A 12,306-nucleotide genomic window follows, 5' to 3' on the forward strand; every position below is an offset into this window, starting at 1 on the left:
CCTCCAAACACAGTCCTCCTGTCAGAACATGTGTTGAGAAACGACATAAGATAAAGGTACGTAGAGCTATAGAGTGCTCCGACATGATGCTAAAAATAGTAACACTGCGGTCTGCGCGGCCATCTTGGAAGTGACTCACTCCAGAGCGCTCATAGAGTACACATCATAGAGTACACATTCATGATAATCATAAATGTAATCATAAAGTCGGCGTGATATCAGTCATGTATTTGCTTGTGAAAGCTTGCGGCTTTCATGTAACTGCCGCCTGGCAATGAGAGGCAAAGGGTAAAGAGGGTAGGCTATCATAGATTCTATTCGGAAGAGATCAATACATGATTGCTTAAAAATTAGGTATTTTAACAATTTGCATCTGTTTTGTGATTATCGTGACGCTTGTGTGTTATATAGAACTGTATGTCTTATCAGCACATCGAGGATCTTCCACCAGAGGCTTTAGCAAGTACTCGTAGCAAAACTACACTTTACCCTTTGCCATGCGTTGTTAGGGAACGGTAGCAAGTACCCCGATGACCGACTTCAAGAATATGTAGAAAAAATTTAGAAATGATACTTTCCAAAAGTCATTTGAGCTTAGTGTATTGCATTTCCATTTATATTGTAGGTTCTTGCTGATGTTTTTGCGGAGTATGACGCAGCTGCTGAATCAGAAGCTGCAGAATTTGTATGTGCTAGTTGTGAACATTCACATTATTATCAATCTCAATTATTTAAAATCAGATAAAATCATGCCATCATGATCACTGCTTAAAGTACCAGTATTTGGTTGTTCTTTTGTTCAGAGGAAGAGCTAGCACTAGAGAGTTCACCGGCGTTTTCATGCGCCATTTCCATTGAGTAGAACAGCCAGTGAACCGCAGCGTGTTCTTCCGCTGACGTCACAGCATGGCCGCGAGCCACGGACCCAGTTTTCTTGCGCTGTGCAATTAAAAGTTGGATATTCGCGTAACAACAGCTTCTTTTCACGTAATTATAACAGAAATCTAACATGTTTGCCATGTTGTATAGTTTATTTAAGAAATTGCATAGAGTCATGTTCGTGTCATCAGCCCTTTAAGTTTAAAGTAGGACTCAAAATAACGTCTGGGGTGGTTTTCAGTCATCATGAAATGTCTAGTAATCAATATTTAGGCCTTCAAGACTATACTGATAAGAAAATAATTTTACATTTAATAGATCACAGTGTAGCCAAATACTAGTCAGTACCAAAATATTATATCCAGCTAGATAGTTGATTATTACTGATGATTAAATTATGTTAGCTAAAATTAAACATAAGCACCCAATTATGAAGAAAATATGAAATGCTGTGTAGCAGTGGAAAAAGTCTAGATGGCTTTAAGGGAGGTCTGATATTATTAGAAAGTCATGTAGACTCAACATCTCAACATTAACATGGGGGGGCTTCATCAAGTTCTTATTTGTTCAGTCACTTTGATATGCTCCAACTACCCGTACATGCAACCTGACTCTATGATTATATATGACATACTAACTACTTCCTGTGTTGCAGATGCGTGCTGGTTTCTCACGGCTCCAGGCCTTGTACCGCTCCAGGAAGCTCTATCAGACGTACCATGTGACACGGCAGAGGATGACCTTGTTCCAGGCCCGCTGTCGGGGCTGCATGGTGCGCCGAGCCTTCAGACACCGGCTCTGGGCTGTCATCACCATCCAGGCTTATGCTAGGGGTATGATCGCTCGGCGTTTATACCACCGACTCAAAGGAGAGGTAAGCAGAGAGCACAAAATCAGACACAGAAACTGATACATAAACCAATAATCAGGGATTTGGTGTCTCACTAGAATGAAAAATCACTTACCTCAGAACTCTGAGGATTATGGGCTCATGGGTACATAAAGTATATGTAGAGGTTGTTAATGTAATACTCACTACACCACAATTCCTGTCTCTTATTAGTGAGGTAAATTGCATTTATTTCCTAGATTTATATACAGTACAAAGTTCTGATGTCACTATAGAGAACTGTTTATCTTAGCAAAATTCTACCCTAAATTTTGTAGTTTTTAGTAAATATAATAAATAAGGAATAATTTGGAACCATATACACAAGCATATTGACTGGAAATAATCTTCCCTTCTTCTCTTCATCACTCTATATTTCTCCTCATCATTCCTCCTGTCCCTCAGTACAAGCGGCGGCTGGATGCAGAGAAAATGCGTTTGGCTGAGGAGGAGAAGCTCAGATACCAAATGAGTGCTAAACAGGCCAAAGCTGAGGCCGAGCGCAAGCACCAGGAGCGATTGGCACAGCTGGCACGAGAGGATGCAGAGCGGGAGAAGAAAGAGAAGGAGGAGGCACGCAGGAAAAAGGAAATGCTGGAGCAAATGGAGAGAGCTCGCCATGAGCCTGTCAATGACTCCGATATGGTGGATAAGATGTTCGGCTTCCTGGGAACCACATCCTCTTTCCCTGGACAGGAGGGCCAGGCACCAGCTGGGTTTGAGGTGAAGATCGCCCTCTTCTGGTCAGAATAGGTTATGATGAGAGTTGTGTGTGAGAGAGAGAGGTGATTTTTTGCTAAATTGGGAAAATATTTTCATAAATCTCATGCAGTTTATTCTGATATAAAATTGCTATTAAGTAAAATTCTCTGTCTTTCCTTTTGTCTGTTTCTATTTTTCTGTCTGTCTATCATTCCTTTTGTCTATGTTTCTATTTTTTTGTCTGTCTATTTGTCTTTTCATTTGATCCCTTGTCTATCTTTGCATCTATGTACAATATTTATCAATCTACAGTGGCATCTGTGTTTTTGTTTTTATGCACTAGGACCTGGAGCGTACTCAAAGGAATGTGGAGGAAGAGGATCTGGATGAAGCTCTTCCTCTTCCTGAGGAAGAGGAAGAGGATCTGTCTGAATACAAGTTTGCCAAATTCTCAGCCACCTACTTTCAGGGCACCAGCACGCACACGTACATGCGCCGGCCACTCAAGCAGCCCTTACTGTTTCATGAGGATGAAGGAGATCAGCTGGTATGTGCTGCTTTAACCATCTCCTTCTCTTATTTTACATCAGACATTTTTGAACACACGTGAACAACAGAACTATGATTTTAATGACAATGTGTATTACGTTTACATTTATGCCTTTTCCAACTTTATTCCAGTGCTTAGCATTTGTAGTAAATAAATTTTGTGTTTCTGCATCCTGCAGGCTGCGCTAGCTGTATGGATCACAATTCTGCGATTCATGGGTGATCTACCAGAACCAAAATACCACACAGCCATTAGTGATGGCAGTGAGAAAATCCCTGTGATGACCAAGATCTACGAGACACTTGGCAAGAAGACCTACAAGAGGGAACTCCAGGCCCTGCAGGGAGAGGGAGAGGTGAGGGAAAGGAAAACATGTTTTGTTTAGTCTGAATTCATCCCAGCAGACTGAATGTATTAAAGTGAGCTTTATAAATCATTATGATACTCATTATTTGTTTGAAATCATTCAAAACACGCTAGGATACTGTAACGATGGAGAGTCGGATGAAATATGAGGATCTATGTGCAGAAAGCTTAATAACAATCCAAACACACACAATCTAAAAAACAGTCTTAGGCCCAAATACCAATTGACATAAAAATCTCTGTTCAATTGGTAATCCAGTGATCAAGTAGAACTGCAGTGAGTCTTACAGTAATACAGTAACCATTTAACTGAAGAGAAGAAGCTGCAGGAGGAATTACATACTCATGTTGGATACTACTACACTGTCATGCAATACTAACAGCACAAGTATCTCTAGAATGCATTCTGTAATATCTACAGTTTCTCCCCAGTTCTGGTCACCTGCCAATTCCCATGATAGAAACAACAATGTATTAGAATGAGCACATTGATACTGTATAAACCTGTGATTTGAATTACAGCTGGCACTATTGTCAGAGCTGCAGTTTTAGAAAATTCATCAAAAATTCTGACCAAACATACAGCTTTGGAAAGAATTAAGAGACCACATTTAATGGTGACCACCATGAGAAGATAAATTTCATATCTTCAAGCCAACATGTGATTTTCTTTTTATTATATAAACACATTCATCATCATCTTCTCCCTTGTCCAGCACTGTTGCCAGGTTAGGGTCCATGTAGACCCTATTGATCCACATGTCTTATTAATTGGAGCATAGTTTTACGCTGGATGCCCTTCCTACTGCAACCATCCCATTTCTGGGCTTGGGAAACAACCATTCACACCTATGGGCGATTTAGAGTCGCCATTTAACCTAACTGCATGGGCTGTGGGGGAAACTGGGGCACCCGGAGGAAACCCACATAGACATGGGAAGAACATGCAAACTCCACACAGAAAGGCCCCCATCGGCCACTGGGCTCAAACCCAGAACCTTCTTGCTGTGAGGTGACAGTGCTAATCATTGCACCACCATGCCACCACCTGGCTGCATTTAATGACAAGGGAGAAAAAAATTTTTTTTGGTCTGCAACTAGTAGACTAAGCTACAACTAGAAGTAGTAGCTTAGTCTAGTAGTTGCAGTAGTGTGTTTACCTCCGTCAAGCCACATATGTGTCAGAAAACAGAATCCAGGGACACATGTCTGCCCGGGGGCATTTTGAGTTATTGACAGATTCAGAAAGTACAGTTTCTAAGCTTTCCAATGATGCCTTCCATGTGGAGATCTGACAATATTTGAAGAATGTGTGGCCTTTTGAAAGTGTATACTTCTTAAAACAGAAAAGGGAGAAAATCACCCTCAAAGTTTTCCATCTCAGCTACTCTGGGTGTAGGGCGGGCACATAATGGTGATCATTTGCATGATATTAAGGAAAGCTCTACCCCCTACGAGCTAGCACGATGCTACTTTCATGTAAACAAAGATCACCACGTCAATTTTCCTTCCATGCAAAGTATGCCCAACACAATTATGAAGTACAAAAATAAGTCCTAAAGTATACTTTAACGTTTTGTGGTTGAAAAATTACTCACACCGTAAGAAAGAAAGGTAGCACAATGATGACACAACTAACACAACACTAGTTTCATGTAAAGCCTCGGTCACAACCGGCCGTACGTGCTCCTATGGCCGGTCTACATGCAAAAAACGCAAGAAACGCACAAGAGCGCACATGAAACGCATGAGAGCGCGCGTGTGATGTGCTGATTTTCGAGCCGCAGACCGGCCGCAGAGGTTCTTTGTCATGTCAAACAAACTCTACGGGCACTTACGTGTTTTTCAGGTTGCAAGACAAACTTACGGCCAACGCGCGTCTTTCTCCGTGAACAAAAAAAAAAAATAAACTGCAGCGATTTGGGAAACGCCAAAAATCGCACGGCCAAAAAATTGTACGTCCGGTTGTGACCTAGGCTTAACCAAACCACAACACTGTCCGTTACATGCAAAAATAACCACACAGCCTTAGATTAATAAACTTACCCCATCAGAAAGAGAAACGGCACCTTGCACACACCAATGCCTCCGATGGAATGTAGTCCTAGAACGGTCCGTGTATCATCCGATCATTCAAGTATTCCATTCAATCTGGAAAACAAGGTTGCGGTTTTTTTTGCTAGAAATGGTTATCTCCGATGTAAATACTGTGTGTCTGTTTGCTTCGCGGTGTTTCAGCTCCTCTGCGCTCTGTTTAGCTTCCTCATTCCATAGTGAAATTACATGCCTGTATGCAGGTTAAGTAGCCATGCGCTCAACTTGCATCATACAGCTGATTCACGAAAAAAAAAAAAAAGACTTAAATCATCATGTGAATGGCCCATATGGTAATTTACACACACCCCAGCAGGCTACAGTCCTGACAAAAACGAGACAATTTGCAACAAAAAAATGTATGCTTTTCCAACAAAACAATCTATTATCTGAAATACTGATTGCATTCTTCAAGATCTCAACTTGCACATGATGGAAAAAAAACAAAAATCACAAATTTCGAAAAAAAAAATGCTTCTTTTGCGATTATCTCGGATTCGTTTCGGCCGACATGTGTCCCTGGATTCGGTGAGGGGTCACATATTGGGATTTGCATCAAAATCATATCAACTTTTTCCTTGGCCCATGGCCCACCTTCCATCAGAATTTCATCAAAATCTGTTCACTACTTTTTGAGTTACATTAGGGACAGACAAACAAACAAACGGAAGCAAAAACATAACTTACTCAGACAAAGTTGTTGGAGGTAATTAAGCTACACTACTAATGCTAGTCCACCATAAGGTCCATTCCTTGTCGTGGTGTGGTGGCTTGCGTGTCTCCATGACCCCTAGAGCTATGCCAGCTGGAGCGTAAGCTCCTGGTAGGGCCTCCCATGCTGGATTGGTCAAAGGGTAGAGGCCAGACTTAATGTGGACCAACTCCCCCGGAGTTCAACGGGTTTGTATAGGGCCAACACCCCTGCCTAGAAAAAACTCACGTTACAGAAACATCAACGACAGTTCAGAAGTGTCGTTGATGGCCTATGCTCCCCAGCGGGCAATGGGCTTAAGTAAGTAAGTAACTAATGCTAGTGGTGTAATTCATTCATTTTCAGAATGCTGAGCATTCTTTTTCAGAATGCATGTTGGATATCATGGTCTTAAATGTTATAAATGTACCAATATAAGTATGTGAAATTTGCTAAAACCTTGATGCACTACAGAATTATACATAACTTAAAAATTTATCTCATCTCATTATCTCTAGCCGCTTTATCCTGTTCTACAGGGTCGCAGGCAAGCTGGAGCCTATCCCAGCTGACTACGGGCAAAAGGCAGGGTACACCCTGGACAAGTCGCCAAATCATCACAGGGCTGACACATAGACACAGACAACCATTCACACTCTCATTCACACCTACGGTCAATTTAGAGTCACCAGTTAACCTAACCTGCATGTCTTTGGACTGTGGGGGAAACCGGAGCACCCGGAGGAAACCCACGCGGACACGGGGAGAACATGCAAACTCCGCACAGAAAGGCCCTCGCCGGCCACGGGGCTCGAACCCAGGACCTTCTTGCTGTGAGGCGACAGTGCTAACCACTACACCACCGTGCCGCCCAACTTAAAAATTACTTATTAAATATTATTTTTATGCTGGAAAGATTTCTTGAGAATTCTCTGAAGCCTTTTCTCATTATCGCAGGCAAAAGTGAAATTTATATTCAAGCATAGCTTGCTGAAAAATGAGTGTTTTCATTGCCCCAGTTCACTGAGCTGCAGTCTGGCTGCTTCATAATGTATAAGCTTCTCTCTGTCTGTGTCCCTCTGCCTGCAGAATGCCCACATTGAGAGTCATAAGAAGAACAGTGTGCGTCACAAGCTAGTGTCCCTCACCCTTAAGAAGAAGTCAAAGATTACTGAGGAGGTGAGGGACAACATGCTCAGCATGTTCATGGCATCTCAGTATGATGCAGATACAGTGCTTTATCATTGTGGATTTCTTTCTTTACCTTAATTAGATTTACCCTGCTTCCTAGAAGACACATTTTCAGATGCTTTCAGTATATACTGAACATGTGGACTGTTCATGGAACAGAAATTCTCATTATGCCATGATGCTTGCCTTCTTCTTTATCCTAAAATATTATAATAATTCGTAAAATTAGCATGTAAATAATATGTAGGTTCACAAGAAAAGAAAGAAGTCCAGTTTAGTACCTTAACATTCTTGCATTTGCATTCTAACATCTATGCTAGGTGACCAAACGTCTGAATGATGGAGAGTACACGGTACATGGGAACAGCATGCTTGAGGACCGACCCACATCCAACCTGGAGAAACTTCACTTTATCATCGGCAACGGCATCCTCCGACCAGGACTCAGGTCACACCTGGAACATCGTATACAGCTCATGCTGTATAAATAGCGAACACTTTCATAGACCAAAATTGCTTACCTCCTAAAGACATAACATCCTTTGTGTTATGTTCAGTACTTAGCAAGGTCATTGATTTAAATTTTATTATAATACAGTTCCATGGCATGGAGTATAAATAACACATGGAGGAAATGAGGCAGCCACTACCATCAACGTGGGCAACAACATGGGAAAAATTATTGTATAAAATAAAACACACAATTATCATCATACAGTATTTATTATTTGTTCCACCTAAAACTAGGACGAGTAAATTTATTTTTGTAGAACTTCATTAATATTAGCCCTGGGTTATTATGATCCACAGAGATGAGATCTACTGTCAGATTTGTAAGCAGCTGAACCAGAACCCATCCAAAAGCAGCCACGCCCGAGGCTGGATCCTTCTGTCCCTGTGTGTGGGCTGCTTTTCACCTACTGAGAAGTTTGTGAAGGTGAGAGCTGGCAATTTAAACTACCTTAGCGACTTGGAAATTGTTCATGTTATATATTCGGGCATTTTTAGACATGATTTAGTGAATGATTGATTTAAAGTATGAAATTATAAAATATCTTTATGTAGTATCTGAGAAATTTTATCAGTGGAGGGCCTCCAGGATATGCCCCGTACTGTGAGGAAAGGCTCAGGAGGACGTTTGTGAACGGCACGAGAACACAGCCGCCCTCCTGGCTCGAGCTGCAGGTAGGATGACGTCTTCATCTTTCTTCTCTAGCAGAACCAGAACTGTGGCACTATATAACCTTGTTCTATGTGTTTATTTATAAAGAGTATCTGTCTGAAACATCCTGTCTCTCAAGAGATGACTTTCAAAGAATTCTTTCTGCTTTAGCAATAGCCTGTGTTTCCTTTACCGAAAGAAAACGGTAAAGGAAAAAAAAACTCTTACAGGGAACAGTCCAAATAGAAAACTAATACATTATGTTGTGTTCACTATGTGATCCAACTAATAACACAGTGACTGAAACTATACCTTAAAACTTTTTAAAGATGATAGCGATTCAGTTTTTTGGAACTTAAAGGTCATAGGCAATGGTCGGAGGTGAGACGTAGAATATCAACTTTGTCTAGAAGAATGACCCAAAAAGCAAATTCAATCTTCCTAGTGTCTAACTTGCACCCTAAAATTTAATAAAAACGGTTAAAATATACTGTTTTGCCCAATTTCCGAAGGTTTGTTTACATCTCACTTATGCGCACTTTCACCGCCAGGGGACAGTCGTCGTGACGTCATTCAAACTAAACAGACTGGGAGCAGTTCTGTGTTTTACTTGCGAACCGAGCACACGTGTATGGACTTTGGTTGTGAGAGGTTGTGTAAAATGTCTGAAAGCGATAGCGATTTCGAAGTAGGAACTCTCCAAATTGAATATCGAGAGGTGAAACCCGTATAAACCTGTGGCCGTTGCGAAGCAATCGGTGAATGTGGCTAACTGGTTTGACCGTGCAGCCTCGGAATCGGACAGCGACTCGGCCGACTCTGATCACGGTGACGCCAGACCTCAACAAGACTCACACCCAAACAATTTATCCTGGTAGTTATGATAAATTCCTACTTTTGTCGTGATACTAAATAAGAGCCCTTTTGAATAATAAATAAACCGCCCTCCCTAGTGGATATAGGTAACGATTACTTGACAGTGCGCCGGTAGGCCACATTAGCCTGCCATCCGCGGCATTATACTATTTATAGCCTACTCTAAGCAAGGAAATATCTCTTTGTCTCATTTCCACAATGATTGTACAGGATCCCTCAGGATTCTTGACTTGTCAATTGCAAGCAAAGGTAAAAATGTTTACCTCCAATTACCTCCAATCTTCTTTTTGCTTGAGCATTGCTGGTCAATTTCTTCTTTGACTGATTGATTTTGTTTCATGCGCACAATCCACTCTCTCTGCCTCGTCTCCCCTTTCGGAAAAAGCCAACCCTCTGGCTTCACGCGCATAATCCACTCTCTCCGCCTCGTCTCCTCTTTTGGAAAAAGCCAACCCACTCGCTCCACCTCTTCTCCTTTTTCGGAAAAAGCCAACCCACTCGCTCCGCCTCTTCTCCTTTTTCGGAAAAAGCCAACCCACTTGCTCCGCCTCTTCTCCTTTTTCGGAAAAAGCCAACCCACTCGCTCTGCCTCTTCTCCTCTTCTGGAAAAAGCCAATCCACTCTCTCCGCCTCTTCTCCTCTTCTGGAAAAAGCCAATCACTCTCTCCGCCTCTTCTCCTCTCTAGGAAAAAGGTAAAAACTTCTTCCTGAACTGGTCCCGTTGTTACAGTTCACTGAACAACAATAAGGCATGATTTTTCTTTGGAAATTCCCACACACACGTCTGCACTCAAGCCGAATGGCAATGCAAGTAAACGGAAGTGGACTCAACTCAACCAGTTTGTTTGTCTTGAATGACGTCATGCGCCGAGTTTTCACGAAAATTGCTGAACAGAAATTCGCTGCGATCCGCGCCAACTTATTATTTTTTTTTAAATATGCGTTGTTTAAATTTAACAGGTAAAACAAAAACATATATGACAAACAAACATACATTTGGCTCACATACACACTAAAATTTGAATTTATATATAGGTGAAAAAGGTTCAGGAGTCACCTCTCACAACAAATACAAACAAATAAGTAAGCAGGTTACATGTATTGTGTGTGTGTGTGTATATATACACACACAGGAACATGCACATGATATGCGTGCGCACACATAACCCACACGCACAAGAAGTAAAATAAATTGAAAGCACACGCCCATGCATGATACAGCCACATAATCAGAGAGAGGTACATAGAAACTAAATACATCAACCAAGCGGCCAAGTGTCATTTATGAGATCGAGTGCTCGGAGCTATACAACCAACCCTCTTGCCAGAATGGTAGACACATTCAAACCAATATAAGAGAGGAAGGGTTCCCATATTTTACAGAAAACATCATCTTTGCTATTTAGTTTACAAGTTACATAGTCCAATGCAATGTATTCAAGTGTCACTCTTCGCCATTGAGCCTTGGATGGAACTTTATCCGTTATCCATTTCAGAAGAATACACTTTCTAGCACAGAAAGCAAGTGTTTGGTGAAGTTTTCTTTTAAATTTGTCAGAGATGGACAGATCAGATATGCCAAGTAGTAAATATAGGGGGTTGTTGTTTCTATTAGTAGACAGAATCTTGTTAATTTCCTGCCCTATGACCTGCCAGAGCCGCTGTACTTTCCTACATTGCCACAAACAATGTGTAAGACTACCAGTTTCAATTTTACACTTAGGCACAGTGGGGATGTATGAGGGTAGAATTTATGACGTTGAGAGGGAGATATGTGGGCCCTGTGCAGGAGCTTAAGTTGCTTAGCTCTCACTCGATTACACACACTCAACGTTTTTGCATTCTTCCACGCATCATCCCATCCTTCGTCTGATATCTCAACATCGAGTTCTCTCTCCCACAGGCCTTTCAGAGAATAGATATTTGCAGTGTTATACCCCTTAAGGATATTATAGAATAAGCTAATAGACTTGCCAGATTTCTGTAAAAAAAAAAAAGTTGTCTCTCTAAGTGTGAAATATTTTGGCACTTAAGGATTGTGGTATCCCTTATGATAAAGTTCCTTACTTGCAAATATCGAAAGAAATCCTGTTGTTGAATGCCATATTTATCTTTCAGCTAACTAAAAGACATCATGGTAGAACCTTCCAGTAGTTTGTGTAAAGCAGATATTCCCTTATCCACCCAAGCACAGAAATTATTGTCCATCACTCCAGGAGGGAAATCAGGATTATTACATATTGGAGTGAAGACAGAGGTAAATTGAAATCTACCCTCCAATTTTTTAATGGCATGCCATGCCTTAACTGTGGAAACTGTAATTGGGTTAGTACAAGCAGACTTCAAAAGATGCACTTTTTCTAATAAACAAAAGATTACTCAAAGGGTACCTGGACATTGAACTTTTTATATCCAACCAAAGAGATGTAGACTTACTACTCATCCAGTCAGCTATAGTATGCAAGTGAACACTAAGCTGGAACTTTCTAATATCCGGGAGATCAACACCTGTAGAGGAAAGACACAATGTAGCTATTTTGAGGTGTGGTTTCTTCTTAGGCCATATAAAGGAACTAAACCAGCTATTTGGCTGTTTGATGGTCTTACGGAGGAACATAACTGGGATCATTTGCATTGGGTAAAGTAACCTGGGGAGAATGTTCATTTTTAAGAGTGCGACACGGCCTAACCAGGAAATTGGAAGGGTGTTCCATCTCTCTAGGTCCAGCCTTATACGCTCAAATATAGGTGGGAAATTTGCTTTATACAATTTATCAAAGGAGGGTGTTGTATGTATTCCCAAATAGACAAAGCCTTCTGGTGACCATTTAAAAGGAAAGGGAGATGGAGTTTGGGGTATTTGTGTCAGGCTACCTAATGGCATTACTTCTGATTTACTGAAATTT

The 12,306-nt window shown here is 41.2% G+C and overlaps 1 protein-coding gene across 1 annotated transcript in view; it reads left to right on the plus strand.

Moving 5' to 3' along the window:
* The window catches only part of myo7aa (myosin VIIAa), a 233,156-nt gene that overhangs the window by 111,132 nt on the left and 109,718 nt on the right, over positions 1-12,306 (plus strand). The window contains exons 20-27 of the mRNA XM_060924322.1: positions 1,535-1,753; positions 2,174-2,491; positions 2,814-3,017; positions 3,199-3,375; positions 7,261-7,350; positions 7,683-7,810; positions 8,173-8,299; positions 8,428-8,547. Of these exons, the coding sequence (XP_060780305.1) occupies positions 1,535-1,753; positions 2,174-2,491; positions 2,814-3,017; positions 3,199-3,375; positions 7,261-7,350; positions 7,683-7,810; positions 8,173-8,299; positions 8,428-8,547 (1,383 nt within the window). The remainder of the gene's footprint in view (positions 1-1,534; positions 1,754-2,173; positions 2,492-2,813; positions 3,018-3,198; positions 3,376-7,260; positions 7,351-7,682; positions 7,811-8,172; positions 8,300-8,427; positions 8,548-12,306) is intronic.

Source organism: Neoarius graeffei, chromosome 6, assembly GCF_027579695.1.
Source record: "Neoarius graeffei isolate fNeoGra1 chromosome 6, fNeoGra1.pri, whole genome shotgun sequence".
Classification (NCBI taxonomy): Eukaryota; Metazoa; Chordata; class Actinopteri; order Siluriformes; family Ariidae; genus Neoarius; species Neoarius graeffei.